Here is a 21,560-nt window from a genome sequence, read left to right on the forward strand (position 1 = left end):
AAGGAGGTTTCCTAGCTTACTAACCTGCGGTTACATTACTGCATTTGATGGGAGTGCTGAAATTCCTACTGTGCTTCAGACAAATAGCATGGAGTGCTGAACTAACCACCTTCAAATGAGGATTGCCACAGACTGAAGTCGTAAAGAGCTGAGCAAATCATGATTGTATAACATTGTGTCCAGCATGCAAATGGCTAATAAAAATCAAACTTCTTGTTTTGAGTTTACAGGTATTTCTTCCTCTTTGGAGAAGGCCAGTGCATCATTATCAACCTAATGATGACAACACTCACTCTACAGAATGAGCTATGTTACCCATCCCAGTACTGGCAAATCTAGCAGCAGTACAGAAGTGAGTACAACAAAAGAAAAGGATGGAACACATTTCTGATTCAGGTATCAAATTTACTTGCAGACCAGCTTTCCCTCAAGTGAGAAACGGGACAGAAAAAACTCTATTTGCATAACATAGAAGCAAAAGAATTGTTAATAGGCAGAAGTTTCAGATGAGCATTTGTAATGACCTTCCTTTCTCAGGAGATCAGTATGACCTAACATATCCACTACGGCTGCTGGCCTACAGAATCTCATCAGGTTTCCCTGTAAATAGTGCTTATGAAATCCATACAGCTGTCTCACGTGTACACTGAAGAACCCTTTTTTTACCCCAGAGTCACAGAATACTCCCAGTCTGAGTTCTTTCAGGGCAATATGAATCATGGAGATGAGAAAAGGATACTTCATAAATATTCACAATCTGTCCTGATACCCAAGCCTGACTTCCCAAGCCTGGGGAGCAGTTTGGTAAGTGAAATTCAGTAAGGCAGAGAAATAATTTTAAATGAGTTATATGGAATAGTGAATATAGACATGATCACAGAATCCAGCTGTGGTAATTATCATTTCTTATTGCTTGTTACTGCATATCTGCTGAAGGCTATGCCCCCTTTCCCAAGACTACTGCTCCAGAGCAGAGCCAGTGTAAGGGAGACTGTGACTGCTCAAGTTTCACTGTCAGCTTCAGTGCAACTGGCTGACATAACACTGAGGCTGACACGGACAGCTTAAAGGATTCCCTGCACTGGGTAAGCACCAGAGGAAGAAACCTCTAGCTGGGGATGGTGACAAGCAACTGGGGAGCAATAATGTCTCCAACTGCTATAGCTACATCCATCTGATCTATTACAAAATCATCTCCCAAGAAAAGGAGGGTCTTGGCTCTGTTAATTCATGTTTTCCCAGTCCTGTTTTGAAGAAACAGCAGAATCTTGCACCTTTCCTGATATTCAGAGCATCCTCTTTGCCATCCCCTTTTTCTCAACTACTCACAAGTGAAAACCTCAAAATTATTTGAAAGGAATTAATCACGTAGAGGCAGCCAGTTTCTTTTCTCTGTGCCAAAGGAAGTCAGATTCAAACATCGCTTCAGGTATTAGGCTAGGGCAGGTGCCTCAGGTGCGTAGGTAGTTGTGGAGACAGACAAACATATTAAAATTCCAATCGTAGGTGAATGACTTTCCCTGTGGAGGTGGCTACTTTTCTTCAGTGACCTCAAGGGGAATCTGGAGCGATCACACACCTCATTTAACTGTCTACATTTGGTGTTGTGAATCCAGGCGAAAACACAGCTACTCATTCAAACATGACACCTCTATTCACTAGCGCACACAGCACAGCCTGCCAGAGATGGACGAAATTACAGAAAAGCAGCAGGTGGAATCCTAGACCAGAATCACAGAATGGCTGAGGTGGGAAGGGACTTGCAGAGACCACCAAGGCCAACCCCCTGCTCAGAGCAGGGTCAGCTACAGCAGGTTGCCCAGGACTGTATCCAGTCAGCTTTTGAGTATCTCCAAAGACAGAGTCCACATCCTCTCTGGGCCACCTGTTCCAGTGTTTGACTACCCCCATAGCTTCTTCATGTGTTTAAGCTGAATTTCCTGTATTTCAATTCGCGCCCATTCCTCCTTGTCCTGTCACCACAAAGAAGAGTCTGAGTATTCAGTACCTCACCTACTCATTTTCTCAGGTAGTGATGATACTGGCGGTGCTCAGTGTCCTGTCTACGTGGAGTAGTTCAACCTGATGTGTAGTGTGTACTCACTCTCCACCATTATAGCACAACAGGCTTCAGAACAAAGGCTCAGACAGTTGTTACTGTTACGCTGAGAAGCTGGGCATACACAGGAAAGCAAAAAGAAAACTTCAAAAAATCTTCAAGTAGCTCAAAAACTGAAACGAAATATTCTCCTGTACATCCAGTAAAATCCTAAGCCTTTTTTAGACTTAGAATAAGAATAATGATTCTCCAGAGAAGATGAGCAAGATTATAGAAAAGATCACATATGTCTTTCTAAGAATGATACAAATCTCTAAATAAACAAAAGAAAAAACACTCAAAGACTAAATGGAATTCGTGTAGTCTGTCTCACAAAAAGACACACAACCATTCTGTTTAAGTGTCAGTTCAGCCTATCTAAAGACAGTTTGAAGGAAGTCTTAACACAGCTCCTGGCAGAAGAGAAGCAAAGCTACTTTATACTGCAATTTCTGTTGTGGTCTTTCACTACGAGGCAGATGTTTTCCCTATTCTAGTTATAACATGACAAAGTTGTAGCATAGGTGAGACAGATCAGCATATTACTAGAGCTCCAGTCCAATCCAGGAACAATGTCAAGCTGAAGCTTGTCCAGAAGATCCAACCATAGTTTCCGATATGTGTGCTGGACTGCATTGTGGCTCTCATTCTCAAATGCAGCTCTGCTTTCTAACACAGATTAGCTCTTAAATGATCATGGCAGCTAACTGCCTGGTTATGTTACACATATAAACTATTTTCAGGGAAAAATCTGGAAAGACAGCCATGATCTAAAATGCAAAACTAATAAAATCAGCACCTCTACCACAGACAGTCTTCCTTCACCTTGATACAAAATTTCCTTTTAAATCATAAATACTTGTCTGGAAAATAGTTAACTTGTTTCCAGAAATACCAGCTTTGACTGCGTTGCAACTAAGAAGTTGCTCAATAACAAGTCCCATAATTTCATCTGAAAATTGCATATTTATCCTAGCCACAAGCGTAACACCTTCAGTTGTTAAAAGCAAAATGAGTAGGCAATAAACATTGTCTTCCTTTACTTTTGTTAGATTAATCTAAATTGACTGCATTTTGTAAAAAGTCAGTTGTGCTTTTATCCTCCCTCATGAACTTGCATACTTTAAACAAAAATATTTTTTTTCTTAAAATAATTCATATTAAGAAACTAACACAAAGACTTAAGGTGTTTGATCAAAACTAGAAAGCATTTTAACCAAATAAATGTCAAGGCAAACCAATAAAACATTTGAAGTCAATGTTGTGCTTTCCAAAACCAGGAACTTAGTATCTTGCAAATTTCATTTTACAGTCAAGTGCATGCATACATTTATTTTCCTGGAATATTTCATAAGGACTTTTAAACACGAGAACAGGTTAGCATATTGAAGGTTACCAGGTCAGTGTTTCATACCAACTAAAATTCATAAATTGGCATAAGCAAGCAGACACTGCTTTGCCTGTAAACATACAGATACTGTAGTACATCAGATATCTATATGAAATAATCCAAAACCTAAACATTATCTAATTTTATCTTCATGCAATAAAATTTAACAGGTCAGAAATGGTCGTGGCATTTTACAGTACAATAAATGGGTCATGGCATCCAGAATACTTTGTCCACCATTACAGATCCCTGTTTTTTATCTCCTGACATATTTACTGTTTCTTAGCTGACTCTTCATGTGCTCCATTAGTTTCCTAATTGCATATATATCTCTCTAAGTATCCACTTTATGCAAGTGAGATCTGCCTAATGAAGCTATAATTTGGGAGATTTAAATGCATAACACACTGTCGGTCACTTCAGCAATATTTTAAGCACTATACTATAGAAGAGAATTTGGCTGATCACCATGTAGCAGCAAGCAGCCAACTAAGAACTATGGCAGCTAAGAAAATTAAAACCCAAGTTAATACTTTGACCTTAGCTCACACTACTGTGCCTTTTTAAATTTTATATCTTGGTAATGGCCTCAGTTAATGCTGGAATGTCATCTGGATTTGCAGCCTCAATGCTCATTCTCCTTCCTCTGATGGATCTAAGCCAGGACACTTTAACATACTTGACTGCAGTACCATGTAGGCTGTTGTGGTTCATGAGGTGTATTTCTCTCCTAACGCATTAGTTGTGTTGCAATAATAAAATGAAAAAAGCCTGATACAATTTTAGAAATACTTACAGCAAATACAAGTGGCTCAAAGGCACTGACTGCAAAAAGTCTGCAGCGCTTTGACTACTGCAAACACACAACCTCTGGTTCATGCATGACTGCACCAGCAGAAGTGCCGAGCTATTACTACTACAAAGAGTCGGGATGAAAACAGCACGAGTCACCTGCTATTGCACCCATGGGTGATCAAAGCTGTGCACCAATTGACAAGGAAGTACCTCATTTTTTTTAAAACCCATGGTTCACATGTCCCTCTTGTTTCTCCTTCCTAGTATCTGTGAATGTGCTTTTGAATTTCACCATCAAATACTCACATCATCAGCTGCATATGCCACCTTTTCAGAAGAGTTTCTTTGCCTGTAAGAAAATAAAAAAAAGCCAATAGGGAAAAAAAGGTACCTTTCAAACCATAAATGTTCCATTTAGCTGAGGAAAGTCAATGCTCAAAACGTCTGTGAACTATACATTGTCTGACGAGTATGTTTCAGAATTGCCATTATTATTGTACCCCATGTACATACTAACGCCACAGTTAATTGTGAATAAAAAACAAATTATGGTGCAATCAAGCAAAATAATCTGCTTAAAAAAAGAAATCTAGAACAAACCCAATTACGACTAATTCACATGCAAGCCATTCTATTATTTTGAGATTGTAATGTGAGCTTGTAACAAGAGGCTTTCACTTTAGAACATTAAAGTGAAAAACACCCTCTTTTTAGGTATTTGTCCCTGATCTTGCATCCATTACTAGTCCAAAAACTGACTGGGATTGCTGAGGTATATAAATTCATTCAATGTGTGTAAGGGTTTTGAGAATCAGTCCTTAGTTTTACAACTAAGTTTTATATAAAATTACTTTTTGATATATTAAGAACAGTTAGTCTTAACGATTGTTTGTTTGGCCCAGTCCACCCTGTTTTACACTGCAATTCAGCACATGATTGCACTATTCCATACAGCAACAAAAACAGTGAGTGGGTTCCTTCCCAGGTATATCAAGCACAGGTTAATGCTAAGTTTCCCCTTCAGGCTCCTTGAAATTTCTTGTCTGCTATTTTTTATGTTGTTTTAATTAAAACAATTCTCTATTTTTTTTAAAGATTTGCCAAAAATTAATAAACTTTAAAACACTGAATGTGCTCTTTTAGAATTACCAGCCAGCAAAAGTAAAATAAAGCCCCATGTCAGTTATTTACTGACAGAGCAAATGATAATGTTACTGGTTTCTAGCCGCCCACCTAGTTTTCCCCTTTTCTTTGTTTGTGTATGTTTCAATCCCTACCTTCTTTCACGTTAGTCATCTATGGAGAATTCAGCTTGTTATAGCACATACTTGCACCTAATCCCTCTTTTCCTTTTGGATCTTGGAATGTTTTGACACTTCAGTTACAGTAAGTGTATTATAAATTAGGGATGCAGAGCCAAATTATGCTGAAATAGAATTACCAGTGTTTGTGCTGACAGCAAATCTGTTCTATAGCATTACAAAACAACTGTAATGCTGAGTCTGTTTCTCTACCCACGACTTCTGACAGTTATTACATTACTGTATCCCAGTATCCTACTGTATAGGATAGTGAAAATACTCTAAACTGATTGCAGCTGTGTTACTTCTGCCAAGCCAGGGATAATCCTAGCTTGGCAGAACAGCTATGGCTCTCTATTCAGGTGGACATACTTTTAGACAAGGGGATGAGATTGGCTAAAGCCAATTTAGCAGCAGAAGGAAAAGGAAACAGCAATTAGTTTTTACGATACCATCGTCATCTCCCCCCACACATAAAAACAGAAAAATCCAGAACACAGTCGTTCTCACATACATATAACTATTGTTTTCTCTGTATATTAACTATGAGTCAGCTAAGATCTAACACAGCCAAAATAAATTACCTATCTTGTGATACTGAATGTCCAGCAGCAGTATCAAAAGGTAGTAATGGTCGGATCCTGCAGTGGACTCTGATATTTCCTCTCAGCTCCTAGGGTTAGAATATTAAGAGGTATTTAACACAAACTGCTGGAGAGGACAAATACACTGGAATTTGTGAAGCGGACATGACCCTGTTTAGGAAAGCAGGTGTTTACAACATCACAGCCTTGGACTCTGTGGAGAGAAAAATAGTATCAATATCATTTGCCTTGAGAATTAGAGAAAGTACTTGAGGAAGCATGAGCTCCTCAGAGCTCTGGAATGGTGTAGGCCTCTCCGGTCTATGTGGAAAAAAAAGGCTTTCAGTCTGAGCCATTTTCCCTCTTCAGTCTCCTTCCTCTTTACTTGAGCTTCTTCAGACACCTATGTTAACTCAACAGACGAGATTACACACTCCATTTCTGTTCCACCAGCCCTGAGCAAGACGTGGAATATAAAACATTTGTACCTTTGCCTCGCCACTGTGTGTTCATACATGACTAAAAAGCCAGTAACTGATTTTTCTCTGCAGGCCATTTCAGACTTCAGTTTATCTAACCTCGTGTTTTTCCTTCCTTTTTGTTGGTGATCAGTTCTCCTCATTTTGTATTAGTGAAAACAAGCTGACCTGTGATGACTAGTGACCACTGGCATTAACTCCCCACTGCCTTGGGGAATATCCTTTCGGTAAACTGCAATGCAAGGCAGAGTTTGGAAGGTAAGTACTTTTTAATGAAGAGCTTCATTTCCCCAGGTAGAAAAACTTAAAAGAATTTTGTTTGAAGGCGGCTTGTGTTTCTAAAAATCAGGTCCTGAATCAGGAAACCCAAAACTAGTCATTTGGGCGCGTAGGGAGGAAAAGTTAAAGTACAAAAAGGAAAAAAAATTAATCCCAAATGAACCATCACTAATGGCTGAGCAGGATACAGCTAGACATATATGGAAAAAGAAAAGACAACCATTTTGAAATTTCGAGTTGACAATTTTAAGAATTCTAAAACAATTTCAGAAGCTGCAAATTTAGAGAAGAGGATGAAGAAACTCAGGTTTTGTCCACTATTCAAAATGGATGATACTCCTTAGGGCAGTATGTTGCACGGGTGCATTTGGCAGATGCCTGTGTAAAAAGAATGGGGTGGGGTTTATTGTAAGACAAACGTGCCTCAGCAAAGAAATGCATTGTATACAGACAACTGGAGGAGGTGATATATCCATGAAAAATATATTCTTTAGTTTTATTGGTGAGGAAATTACGGGCATAATTACAACAAAATAAGAAAATGTTCTGTCATTAAATATACTTACAACTAAGCTGTTATGCAGAGCTCTCCTCTTTTGCTTTTCTTTCTCATATCTCTCCGTCACCTCTTGTAGAGACTGCTCAAGATCAAAAGCTTTTATCTGAAACACTAGAAGAAAGCTGTTTCAAAGAACTAAACTCTGTGACTTTACAAAATGAGTTTTCCAGAAGCACCTCATGAAATACAAGCATAAACCTTTTTAACTTCTACCAAACTTTAATTAGGAGGGTTAGTTTCTGATTTACCAGACACCTCAGAAAAATCCCATCATACTTCTTGCTATGAAATGGCTATAAAAAGTTACAGATAATTACCACAAGTATACATGTGAAATCTTGAAAAATGATCAAAAAGACAAGCTATTTAATAACAGTTCAAATGTGTCACTTTAGTTAGAGTAATGTTATCTGTCAGTGAAGCCTGAAACCTAAACTTGAAGCAACCTGCTTCTAGAAGGTGCTGTCACTTGCAAGGCTCATGCCATACGTGCAGATTATTAGATTCACGCCAGCTAACTTTACAAGAAGTTGAACTATCATTTATTGTCAGCCTCATTTACAGTGCTAGGAATGCTGTAAAACAGCTATAAGGTTTCCCTTTAAGATAGATGCATTCACTGTATGGGTAGGATTTCATAAAAAAGATTGATCTTTGGAACCCCAGGAAGTCTCCTTCACAAAACTGAGGAGAGCAATATGGGTCATTGTGAAAGCCTTCTAACTTCACAAATGGTTTTATTTCAGCCCAATTACATTAACACTGAGCAGGCCTAAAACAAATATACAGCCCAGAAGGCACATAACGTGACTGTAAACTTGTGTAAAAAGCAAGCTTTTAGGAACCCCAGCGGGAAATCCATCTCCCCTGCAATTAGTGAGCAGTTTGAGGATGTAGAGTATCAGGCAGTCAAAACTATGGCCTGAGAGCTGAGTTAGCAGGATGACCACCAGCCTCAGTACGTGCTACCTTACAAAGAAAGGAACAGAATTAAAATCTCAGCATGTCACACATGATTTAGGCTCTTTGGTATAGACTCAAAAATCAGATAACTTCAAGGGACATTTGTCTACACTAGAGATTTCTCAGATCTTATTTTTGTAATACCCACACTGTTCACCTCCAGCTCATAATGTTCCTCCACAAGTGCATGCATGCAGAGGAAACGATGTTAATAGTTGGGGAATCAAAATCTAGGAGTTTCACTAAGAAAAATCCTTTTCTTGCATCCTGTATGTGGAGTAACACTAGTATGTCTTGGTTTGAGGAATCACATGCAAATATGTTACAATAAATTGTCAAAAGCAACTCTTACAGTCACTGACCCCTAATCATACAGTATTTTTCAAAATACAAGATTGGAATCCACTGATTATTTAAGTCATCTCCATAATAAGTATCTTCATTTATAAATTTGTGTACACACACTTTCAGTTCTTGAAGTCTCTTGAATAAGCAGTAAAGCAATAGTGCTAAGGGTACTCTTCCATTCTTCCAGTCTTGAAAGAAAGAAAATACTAGTTTGTTTCAATATTTAAGTGGTCTCTTCATGAGGATCTGAGAAGCCTACTGGACATTATATATCCAGTTACAGGCCCTAATTACTCTTTTTTTTTTTCTTTTTTTCTAATTAGACCTCCTATGGTGAAGATGACTGTGAAAACAGAAATCAACCTTGGGTCTTCCTAATTTGACACCTGAGCTTTTGAGCAGACAGTGGAAAATGAGTCAAGTTGTTGCATTTAGCAGATTGTATTTTGATATTTTAAGAGTGAACCATCAGTTTTAATGTCCGTCTTCTGTAAAACTTTATGTGCAGCACAGAAAAAATTTTTTAATAGAAGGTCCACAGAGCAAGTTTCCTAATGCATAAATTATTTCTGAACTTTTAATTTTTCTGAAAGTGGAGCTATATGGTTGTAAATATAAACACTTATTTAACATTTTCCTAGTTTTCTGCTTGGCATCAGCTGCAAGCTGTTCAGAAGTTACATTTTCATCCACAACCTAGGGGCAGTCACTGGGTGCATCTGTTTTAAAATACTAATAATCCACTCTTCGTTATTCAAGAGAAGTAGTCACTACGTGCCTGCAGCCATTATAGACTTCCCTTTCCCCCATGCTTTGCCTATCTCATTGACCTATACGGAAACTTTCTGGGAGCTGGGAATGCTGATTTTTCTGTTTAAATGTCACTGAGTGCAGTTAGGATCTTCATCAATAACCAGACTAACAGTTGCAGAAGAGTGATGGCTTGCAAACATGTTCAGGATTGTAATTTTCTTTAATTGACGGTCCTGGTTAAGGAGCTTTTCATCCCCTCCTATTCAGTGCTGCACCAAACCTTCTGCTGTGCTTGCACAACTGCTTCCACAGTCACATGGAGGTCTAAAAGCAATCCTTCTTGCTGAGTAATTTCTGTCCCAGATCAGCTCCCTGATTTGTTTTGTGTGTGGTCACACAAACAGTTATAGCAGCATAACAGAAAGGCCCATGGCAGGGATATGAACAACAGGAGGAGCATAACCTAGCACAGCCACAGCCTAGCTCAGATATGGATGTGTAGCTGCCCCCAGAGTTCCCTGGGGTGGGGTTTTTAAAGTTTCTTTCCATACTAGATTCCAGTTTAAAAAGGAGGTCAATCTGACCATGCCTTCTAGGATAAGCAGCTACGATGTAAGAGACTGAATTCCAAAACTTCTTTTGAATTCAGCTGTGTTTTATGTCCTGGGGTATAAAATTATTCTTTGGGCTGCTGCAGTATTTCTGTTGCTGAATCCAAGGTCCCTCTCCTCCTCTACACTAAGAAGGAAAGGCTTTTTCCAAAGGCAGCTGAGCTGGTGAGACTCTGCTGTTGAAGGTAAAAGATGATGGTTGTTCACATTTCACAAATACAAGTCATCAGCACAGTGCACAGCTCACCTTTCTCTAAGAGGAGCACAGCACGTAGGTGCCAGCATACTGGCAAAGTGGGAAATAAGCGCCTGACCCAATTTTTCCTCTTCTCCACCCCAGAGAGAAAGCGTCCTGGAACCACAAAGGATATCTAAGCCACTGGGCTGCAGCAGCTTTCACAAAATATGTCAGTAACCTGCAGCACCTCCTCTGTCACATACTCACTTGGACAGATTTTGCTCCTTAGTACCTGCCACCTTGCCAAGGAGTGAGAACAGTGGTTTCACCTCTCTGAAAATACATTCTGCACACACAGATACTGTCGTTTCCTCTTTCTGATAATACCTGCATGGTGCAGCAATCTAAAAAGTCGTATTAAATTTTTAGAAATTCCTACCCTTCCACAAATCTGCTGAATTACTGCATCTGCCTCAATAGTATCATTTGCAGTCAGGTGGCCAGTATTTTTGCTAAAATGATAGCAGCTTTGTTTATGAGGGAAACAGGCCTATAACAAAAGAATAATGGGCACTTCTCTCTCTTATGAATTACTACTATTTAAATTTCAGTGGGAAAGACGGCAATAACCTGGTTTTCAGACTGTGAATAAATATTTCTAAGCAAGGGACTACTCAGTTACTACATGAAAGTTTTATAGTTTGCTGCATGTCAACTACAGCCTTGAAATTAACCTACTTGAATGTTTCCTCTGTAACTCTCTCCCTCATTTTCAGTCTCTGTTTTAGGATTAAACTGATAACATGTATTATCTCCTGAATACATACTTTGGGCCTTCTGTTCATAAAAGATTATATGTAATTTAAGGGTGGCAATTCTGACTGTCATATTTAACCTTAATAACAGAATATCCATCTAAAACATTTGACACAGAACTGAAAAACGGCCAAATTAAAAACATAAGTCATCCACCAAAGTACCAACACACTATTTTGTTATAGGCAAGGAAGCTTATCCTGGTTATGATTCCATAGAACAATGCACCACGAAGTGCAAATTGAGAACAGTCAACAGGACTACTTACTATTTATTTACACCACAACAATTCAAGTACCACATCCAACCTCCTATGTGTTCATTTAGCCCCCTGCTTCAATAAGGGAAACATTCACCTTTACCTAGGGTTAATTTTCCACTTCGGTTTTTTCCGTTTTAAGGACAACTTGATTATAAAGACAACTTGATTAAGCATTTTCTCTATGTGGATAATACAGTAATTAAATCAATTTTAATCATAACTTAGTACCTAGCATACAGGGACAAGTTCTGCAAACACCCATCACTGAGAATGCTATTTGTTGCTATTGGCATGAGTAGTCCCATCAGAATCAAATCAGTCCCAAAATTAAGTATTTCAACCAAAAAGTAAAGCAGGAGGAAAATGCACCTTTTAAATGGCAACACACGGATATCAGAGCATCACACACAGACTCTGATTATAAATTTGTGTATTTGTTGTCAGTTCATCAGGCTGCTAAGCTTCAAACAATTTAAGCTCCGTATGTGTTGTGCTTCTCAGGCCTCATAGGAGCTCTACCAGTCAAGCACATTGAAAGCAGGTGCAAAGATCCATGCCAGGAGGTCCAGGTGTAGGACCAATGCACTTAGTCCTCAGCAATGAGGGCAGAGAGCACCAGTGCTCTGCAGGGTCTGCTTTATACGTACACATGAACAAGGAAGGGCCTGAATGCCGAAACAGTAGTCCACGTGGTGTTATTATCTACAGTCTAGCGAGTGGAACTGGTTTTGGTTTGGAAGTAAAATTTTCTCCGTAAATGCACAGAAATATTAAAAATCCAGTCTGTCCTAATTTCAGACAGTATTTTCAGAAATCTCTGAAATCACCCGAGTTCTTTTCTGGTACAGTCAAAAGCAGACAAATTTCAGCTAAAGTAACACATTCTTTATTCAGCTATTCTAAAATGGTCAAGATAACAAGCCTGAGAACTTCAGCTGGAAAATGTTATAGCTGAGACAACTCAGCAGCAGTCTAGTAGCAGCTGCAATCAACACAAAAGCTAAATCCAAATTATCAGCCATAACCTCTGCAGAGTTATTTGTACTCTTTCTAATGCTTCAGAACTCCTTGATGATCTAATGTCAAACAAAAAACAAGTGCTACAGTTTCAGTGACATGTTTCTCAAAAATCAAACTCAACCTTTTAATGTTAGTAACATTTAACAATGACATTGCTGATGTTACATGTTTGAAACATAAGTGCAAGGAGCCTTACTTTGCATTGCTTCATTTTGCAGCTGTATCCCTTGGACTGCTGTCAAAACTTGGTAAAGGTAAGTCTTGCTTTGACGCTGAAAGTCTTTTGAAAGCTCAAGAGCAAATGAACGGAGGCTCTTCAGGTCTTGCTTAAGCCTCTTCTCAGCAAGAATAAAAAACACATTATAAAGACACAAAAACAGCACTTAAGGAAGAATCAATATAACACCACCACAAATAATTATGGTGAGATATCAAAGTCAGGAAGAACCCTCTACTTGATGGAAGGAAGTCTTCAGGAATACATCTTTCAGTATGTTTAGAGAAGGATCCTGCAAGATATTTAGTACTGTCATTTCCTAAAGGCTTCAGCAAGACTTTATGGATCCTTAACATCTTATGGTACATACTTCGACCATAACACAGCTTCAGGTATAACAAAGTCTCTTTCTTATTTCATCAAACAAAAATAAGTGTGTGTGAACATGTGTGTGTTCTGTCCGATTCTAAGACATATCCAGAATTAACAATGAAAAACTGTGATTCGTAGATCCCTTACTGCATTCATTTTCCACACTTTGATCAGGAGGTATTTGCTAAGCTTCACTCTAAGTCATTTATTAAATAAGCCAGTTCTACGTCTCCCTGTGAAAATAGATGTATTTTGAAAAGATCAGAAACCTTTATTGTTCAGAAAAGTATTTGTATTATGGATATAACTCAGCATAACATACATGATGAGACTTTTAAACATTTATAAGAGTGGCTTATATTCACTTAAAAGTCCAAATAAAGTAAAAAAAAATTGACCTGATTTTAGGATTAGTAGACTTCTTGACATCTAAGTCTTGGAACAAATATGTAAAGCCATCTGTAAGACGAACTTAACAATACTGTGTATCTCACAGAAGCACTGTGACGTTTCATTAGTCAGCCTGGTACGAAGTGTCACATATTCAGTGGCATTTTATTTTTCCAACTGTGGTACTGACCTTGAATTAATCAACTAGTTTCAATGATAAAACAATAATCTGAGCTAAAGGGAGAAAATCACTGCATTTCTCACTCTCAAAAGCCACAGAATATAACTGGGAAGTAGTATATATATTTTTTTTATTACAGGTAGTGGATTACCATTAATCTAGACTTTTATTTGGAGAGCTTTGCTCTCTCCTAACATTCATTCATCTCTGACAGTAAACCATCTCAATCCACTGGTACTGCATCACAAGCAGTTCTGCCATTCTAGCTAACCTAAAATGTAAAACACCACCGCAAAATCTACTGAGCAGCATCACTGTAATTAGAATAGAACAGAATAGTTCACTTAGAAGGGACCTACAACCATTGTCTAGTCCAACTATGCTACAATTAAGCTACATCCTTCTGCCTGTTAAGCATCAAATTTCTTTCCTGAGATAGTTTTCATTTTGTGCAGGCATTCAGTGCTGCCCTGAGAAAAGCTGACAACTGTTAGTGTCCCTAAAAGGAACTCACTATTCTATGGAGTAACTTCAGGAATAAGTACTTCGACAAAGGAAAATGTTATGGTACTGGTACTGGGAGAACAGTTCCAGCCTCTTCAATGCAAAATTAAGACAACCTGAGTGAGCATACAGCAAACTACTCCCTCTTGTGAGGTCTGCCACAGCAGAACACTTAGTGAAATCAATGGAGCTCTCCAATGCTTTTTTAAAGGATCTGCCTATCCAGTGAAAGTATATCACAATTATGGAGGGGGGGAGGTTTAGGGGATGTCTACATGATAGTCAAATCAGGGATTGCAAGGTTTTGATTACAAAAATATCTAGCTCAGGTATTGATAGCAGCCTATACATAAGATCCCGGAGCTCAGGAGTCGCCACTTTTACCAGCTTCTCAGGTGACTTTGCAGCCTATTGCAGCAAAACCACTATAAATTTTAAGCTAACTCAGGCATTGCTACACTTCATTGCAAGCATTGCTGTGAATACAATAAAGCCATAGATCAGGTTCATATCTGACCATTTTCTGGGTTTTACTATATTCAATAAGCATGTAAATGTTTAGGGCACAGATTATGCCTACATTATTACTAAATGTCTTTACCTTTATTGCTCCATGCAGCTGGGTTACAACAGAACTCCTCTGCAATTTCTGCTGCTGGCCATGAGCAGAGTAGAGCTGCAATACTTCATTAGTGCTTCTTCCAGCCAACCCTTGATACTGTTAAAAAAAAAAAAAAATCACCTAAAAAAATCACTTCAAAGTGCTCATGTTTTCTGTTGCATTCTGTCCCCTTCATCCCTGTAAACATTTGTAACTCAACTACCTGACTACATGTGATGTTGTAAATACATAAATTCTTTTCTTTTACATTTTTCTGAGTCATGTGAAGGATCACTTTGAGCTAACTGGCTAACATCACAATATTCTACTTCCTTAGGGCGGTAAACTTCAGCATCAGAATACGAAAATGTTTTTGCAGTACCTAAAACCCCTTACTTATGCTTGAGGTGGATCTAAATGGTTAAAGCCGTGCCTTCACTTAGGGAAAAGGGCTGGTTACATAGCTGGTGTAAGTGTCTTCCGGTAGGTACATTTAATGAAGAAAGCTCTCTGAAAGGACATGAAACAGAAGGAGGACACACATACACATGTGTTAACTGCTAAGTTCCTGAGGGAGATGGTAATACAGGGCTCCCAACTTAGTGTTCATTGCTCTAGCTTCCTGCCAACACCAACTCCGTTACATTCAGTAGAGTTGCAACGGTGCAAAACTGTACCAATAAAGCAGTAAGCTGGGTCTTCAGAGATCAAAGCAACCAAAGCAATTTTTAAAGGATGTGGAGAAGAATGCTTTCTAATAACCTCAAATTACCCATTATGCAAAAGTAATTTTTATGGCCAAATTTTTTTTGAGATGTTGAAATCAAAAGGAAAATAGAAATAGTGCAACTTTAAACATTTACAGGCAAGAATGCAAAAAAGAAATCTCTATAGGGTACTTGTGAAATTCTGCAATGTGACAGAATCTGTATTATATTAAAAATTGAATTTTCATCATTTATTGACAGTCCTGGTGCTTAAAATGAGCTGCAGCTTCTTCACCTACTTTACCCTGCAACCTGTTGACATCTATCATTCCTTAATCAGTACTAATAGCCTCTTTTCTTATTTTTGGAATGCACTTGTCTCTAGCATAGACTTAGTTGCTACTTTATTCAGGCCATAAATTCTGTGACTGCAGTTCCCTGTTATTTAAATTCACAGATCACAGAAGAGTACAACAATGTGAAAGAGCTAAATCTACTCACATAATGGATTTGATTTAATTCTAATCATCTGATAATGATAGGTAAAGAATAAACATTTAATCGCAGTTTAGCTACAGATTGTTGCAAGAACAACAATACGATGTCCTGGAGCTGTTAGAATAAAGAAAGATTATGTTTTCCAAGAAAAGTACTTCACTTATCTAAACCAACTTTCTCACCTTCACAAAGCATGCATTTTCTATTTACAAATGCAGCCTGAGGTCCTGCACAGCTATACAACACCTTAGCACTAATATAAACAGTTCTTAGTGGAAAAGAAATAGCAGGATGAGATTACCTCAGAAAACTCTCATTTTTTTGTTACAGGCTCCTAGAAATTAAGACCAATACTATACAGTGTTGCTATGTTCTTTTACTCTGAGGATTTTCTAGACTCCTGTTACTCAAGTGCAATGTTTACATACATTCTTGACAAAAATGCGTAAGAGTAGCTCACCAGAATCAGTATCTCTAATCACATGTGAAAAGTTAAGCATATATATAATCAATTGCAGTACTCAAGCCTTGTTGTTAAGTAAGCTTAAGCTCGTTAAAACCTACTTTTAACATGGAATGCGTATTCTACCATCTGCACAGGTTCCCACTGGCTCTCCCATTTTTCTCAACATGGACAATAAAAGCAGAATGGTCGATTCTACCTTCATTGCAGTCAACCTCCCACCACTTCCACTATCAAGTTTATCTTTATTGCAAAGGCTGCCTTGGTTTTGAGGTTTTCTCCATTAAAATAGTTTTAGTATTCATGAGAATTTTTTGTATGCCAGAACTTGCAAATTTGTGCTCATGCATGAGAAACAAAAAACTGACTATAAAACTTTTTATAGTCAGCTTTATTATAAACAGAAGTAAAACTGAACTACTTAATTGTGTTCTCCAAAGTGAAATCTGCAGTCGTATCCATTCCGGCAGACTTGGCTTTATGTTTGGAAGACTGCAGGATCAGGACCTCAAGGACTGTGAACAAAAGCAAGGAGTGTGCAGGTAGACAAACACATTTCCAAATAGGCAAAAGCAAGTCTACGGAGAAAGAATCTGATTTATGTTCAGTAACAACCCTTACAATATGCTGCTAGGCTAGTAATACACAGGGCTGCAGAAAACAGTGGCAGTGCTGATATTGATGATTGTCTTAAGGATATAAGCAAGGGAAGGTCTATAGCAAAAGGTAACATTTTTATTACATTGATGCAACCTATAAACAAACATTTACACTACAAATCCTAATTTATGGCTGTCCTCGTAAGTTTGTCTCCGAAGCTCCCTCATTCACTTCAGCCAAAACAAATCCAATTAACTTTTACAAGTTAAGAATGAGACCTCTGTTAACCCTGGTCACTGTGACTGAACTTGTTACAGCTCAATCATTCAGGCAGCTCCACCAGCAGAGCTGAAGGGTCAGTGATTGATAGCTGAGGGCAGGAGCTTTTTTCACCAGCATAGCTGGCGAGATACTGGAAGATACAGTGCAACAATGCATGACCTTAAATTAATCTAATTAAAATTAGTGTGCTTTTTAATAGAGACGCTTCCATTAAGGTAAAACTATTTCATAGATGTCAGTTTAGCTCATGTTTTCAGATTGCTGGGGCAAATAAACCACGTAGAAGCGAAAGTCTTCTCAGTGCATTTAATTCCAATTTCAACTGCCTGAATAGAAACATCAGTGCAAGGTTAATTGCAAAGTATTTCTATGAATGATTTGACATTGTTTCTGACTGATGGTGATGGTGGTAAGACTGCCATGCTCTTCATGTGTCCGTAGGTGCTTGTATTTTCTAGCACATTTTGCAATAAACTGAAACAGTGCTGTATTTAGAAAACAAGGCTTCATCATCTAGCACTCGGGTAACTTCTTCCTACATCTGCTGTACTTTACTGACTAGAATAATTTATTTCTTGTTCTTGTGAGAGTAAAAAAAAAAAAAAATCAGCTGAAATACTTAAGGTTTTTAGTAAATATAAAGCAGAACAAAAATAATAGAAACATTTTCTCAGAATCAATTACAGTATTCTTCTGTATACCTAGCAAAACTCATTTCAGATGTACCATCTGCTTCCAGTCAGGCTTTGAAAAATGTTAAACCCACTCTTATCCACAGGTGTTAACAAACCCAGAGGGAGGGCAAATGGCTTTCCTGAGGTCACCCAACCATTTAATCTTTCAGCCCAGATTAGAAACTCTTAGCTAACCGTCTCTTTCACAACTAATACTCGCAGCTGGCTCTGGTCTAACAGTGTAGATCAATATTCAAAATTCTGTAAATCTCTGAAATCCTACCTTTGAAGACCCCAAACATATCACAGGCTGCTCCTTGTTTCAATAATGGTCTAGGAACAACATATCTTTCTGTAAAAGGATATAAGGAAATGAGGGCATCCAGTTGTTGCTGTATGCTCTGTGACTGACTTCTGCAACAGTACCTTGCCTTTTCCAGACAAGTGTAACGCTAGTGCTGTGAAGACATGCAATAGGGCATCTTTGGTAAGTCTGCTCATAATGAGATGTCTTTCCTGCACTCTATGAACAGGACTTTTTAAAGGATCATCCTAATTATGTCTGAAAATTTTTCCTTCAAAATCTACCCCTGTCTTTTAGGCAAACACTCTCCTTGCAAGCAGAAAGCAATATTCCATACTTAAAGCTCACAGAGTCGTCCCCTCAGTTTAGTTTTGTGGATTTAAAACAATAGCAATTATTTAAATGTATGTCAAGTTCTAGTTACTTAATCAGTCTACCATTACTGCTGATCTAAAAAAAAAAAAAAAAAAAAAAAAACCAAAAAACGCTGAGCCTTAATCCCTTCACAGATTTCCCTAACAGGTAAAGAATGCCAAACTTGAAAATAGGAAGGCAGATTTCAGTGTCTTTTTCTTCTATTTTCATAAGAATTCTTTCTGGAAAATCAAACAATAGTTACCTCTGCAAGTTTTAGATGAAGAGCAGCATTTTCAGTTTCCAGGACAACTATTCTTTCTTCTTTGGTCTAAGGACAAAACCCACGCCAAACCCCAAAAGTAAAAATGAAATAAAGATGAGTCTGATGAACGTTATTTCGTTATAATAGTTTTATTACATTCCTCTGTTTCTCTGCCTTCCACAATCAAAGGACGACCTGCCCCCAATCTCCTCAGCACAGTACTTGTCTAGAGGCACATAAACCCGAGGCTGAACCCTTCACCTTCCCCGGTCGCTTGTATTTTCTGTCGCTTTGCCCGCTTACGTGGAATTGCACACCTACAACTTTTCCACTGCTTTTGCTCTACAGAACCACCGCCTGACCTCCTGCCGGCCGTTGGAGAACCGCCGTTTCAGTTTTTTACAAAGGCCCACCCGAATCCCCGTTCCCGAAGCTGCGCGGGAGTGTGTGTGTGGGGGGGATCCGCAGCGGGGCCCTTCCCGCCCGAGTGCGGGGCCGGCGGCCGGTCGCAGCTCGAACCCCCCCCAGCCCCGGCGGAGCAGACTCTCCCCGCACCGGGCTGCGGTCCAAGGCCCCGCCGGCCGCTGCCTTTAGGATTCGCGCCTGCATTTTAAGCCTAGAAACAGACTTTTAAGGGAAAGGGGCGGGGCGGGGCGGGCCGGGCCGGGCTGTACCGCCGCCCTCAGCGGGCTGAGGCGCTGAGCCCCGCCCGGCAGCCCCCCCCCCCTCCCTCCCCGCTGAGGCCGGGGCGGACCAGCTCTCCCCCCACCCCACCGCCCCCCACCCGCCGGCGCCGGGCTCACTCGCAACCGCCGCTCCAGCTGCCCGAGGCGCTGCGCCCACACGGAGCCCGGGTCGAGCCCGCTCCGCGCCCGCATCCTCCCCGCCGGCTGCCACAGCCGGCACCCGCCGCGCCCGCCCCCGCGCTCCGCGCCCGCCACGCTGGCCAATGAGAAGCGCAGCTGAGGTGGCTGCCCGGCTGCCATGGTGACGGGAACCCGCCCTCTTCCCACCCCAGCGCTTCGATTGGCTGGGCGAGCGCCTCGCGCCCTGCCCGCGCGCCAAGCTCCGGCCGTTAGCGGGGCCACGGGAGCGCCCGCCAGCCGCCCCTCCGCCGCGAGGCCGGCCGCAACGGGCGCGGCCGTGAGTGGCAGGGTGGCCCACCAATCGTCTCGCAGTGAGGGGGGGCACGGGGCGGTGCCCCTCGGGCCCGTGAGGGAGAGCGTTTGCCCCCTCCATTTCACGGAGCGGTGAGCGACCCTACGAGGAGTAGGGGCGGGAGGTGGCCCTCCGTCTGCAGCGTCCTTTGGGATAAGTCACCTCAGAGGCCGAGGATGAGGGTGGAGAGCGCAGGGGCAGAAGGCAAGCCCGGGGCTCCCAAGGCTGGTGTAAGGCTAGTGGAAGATTTCACCTCAGTTCCTGGGGACAGGGGCACAGGCCCCGCATTCAGCCGCCACAACAGAGGGCAAGCTCCTATACTGGCCACAGGATTTCTCCCAAGCAGCTGGTCTAAGGCAAAAAGGTCACAAAGAAGATTAAGGGATAGGAACATATGTTACACAGAGCATGCCCGCGCTTGTTCAGCCTAGAGGAAAGAAGGCTGAGGGATATCTGATGCGTATGGATAAATACCTGATGGGACAGTATGAAAACAGAGCCAGACCCTCCTCTGTGGCACCCAGCAACAGTACAAAAGGCATTAGGCACAAATCAAGACATGTGAACCTCCATCTGAACTTAAAGTACATTTTTGGGGTTTTTTTTTTTCAGTGTGAGCGTTGTCAAGATGCTGGCATGGATTGCCCAGAGAGGTTGTGGAGCCTCCCTCCTTGGAGATACTCAAAACCCAACCAGAGACAGGCCATGGCAACCTGCTGTAGCTGACCCTGCTTTGACCCTGGACTAGATGATACCCAGAGGTCCCTTCCAACTGCAACTATTTAGTAACTGTGAAAAAAGCCAGGGTCAAGGGCTTGTCTTAGGAGATGGACAAAGCCTGCAGGTCCAGCTGGTATTGGAGGCTGAAGATGCTGCCCAAGACAGGAGCTATTCATTCAGGCTATGGCTGGGGGTCTCACACTAAGGCTTCTGAGGCCAATATGTGACATACCTTAGTAATATTTAGTGTTCTATTGTATTGCACTGAAAGATCAACATTATCTTGAAAGCAGTTGTAATACTATTTGGCTATTAAATGTGAAAGCATGCCAGATACAAACATGTCAGCTTCTTGGAAGTGGGAAATAACACTATTTTTGCACTAGAGGAATCCAGTTCCGCAAAACAGCAGTCTCAAATCACTGTCTGCTGAGCATGGTGAATGTGCTCTCGTACAGGCAGTAGAAAATCCAAAGGCATACAGCAGTGAATCTCTCTGTGTTTGGCACAAGAGGGATAGCAATCCTTTACAGAGGAACCCAGATGCTGCCCATCTATCACAGACCAAACCAAACATCCCTGTGCAGCTCTATCAACTGTCTTCAGTGATACTGCTACTTCCTCCCATAAACTGTAGCCTCAGTTTTAAAAAAACAAAAAACTGACTGGAACCTCCTCAGCAGTTCATCCTTGCAACTAGTTCTGCATTGGTGGAAAAATGAAAACTGACAAATGGATTTAGGCTAAAAAAAAAAAAAAAAAAAAAAAAGAGAGTTCCAAAGTACTGCAATACTGAGGATGGAACGAGATGTTGGCACTAAGTAAGGCAGACAG

The 21,560-nt window shown here is 40.4% G+C and overlaps 1 protein-coding gene across 3 annotated transcripts in view; it reads right to left on the reverse strand.

Moving 5' to 3' along the window:
- The window catches only part of KIF25 (kinesin family member 25), a 41,801-nt gene extending 22,042 nt beyond the window's left edge, over positions 1 to 19,759 (reverse strand). Inside the window, exons 1-8 of one of the 3 annotated variants that reach the window (XM_052806143.1) lie at positions 19,652 to 19,759; positions 18,849 to 18,914; positions 14,702 to 14,818; positions 12,633 to 12,771; positions 10,408 to 10,512; positions 7,493 to 7,596; positions 6,169 to 6,257; positions 4,590 to 4,632 (exon numbers count right to left, since the gene is read on the reverse strand). In XM_052806143.1, coding sequence (XP_052662103.1) covers positions 4,590 to 4,632; positions 6,169 to 6,257; positions 7,493 to 7,596; positions 10,408 to 10,512; positions 12,633 to 12,771; positions 14,702 to 14,818; positions 18,849 to 18,914; positions 19,652 to 19,726 — 738 coding nt within the window. In that variant the 5' untranslated portion in view covers positions 19,727 to 19,759. The remainder of the gene's footprint in view (positions 1 to 4,589; positions 4,633 to 6,168; positions 6,258 to 7,492; positions 7,597 to 10,407; positions 10,513 to 12,632; positions 12,772 to 14,701; positions 14,819 to 18,848; positions 18,915 to 19,651) is intronic. The other 2 variants (XM_052806145.1, XM_052806144.1) reach the window with 2 other exon arrangements.
- Between the last annotated feature and the right edge of the window lie 1,801 nt (positions 19,760 to 21,560).

The sequence above is a fragment of the Harpia harpyja genome, chromosome 13 (assembly GCF_026419915.1).
Source record: "Harpia harpyja isolate bHarHar1 chromosome 13, bHarHar1 primary haplotype, whole genome shotgun sequence".
Lineage (NCBI taxonomy): Eukaryota > Metazoa > Chordata > Aves > Accipitriformes > Accipitridae > Harpia > Harpia harpyja.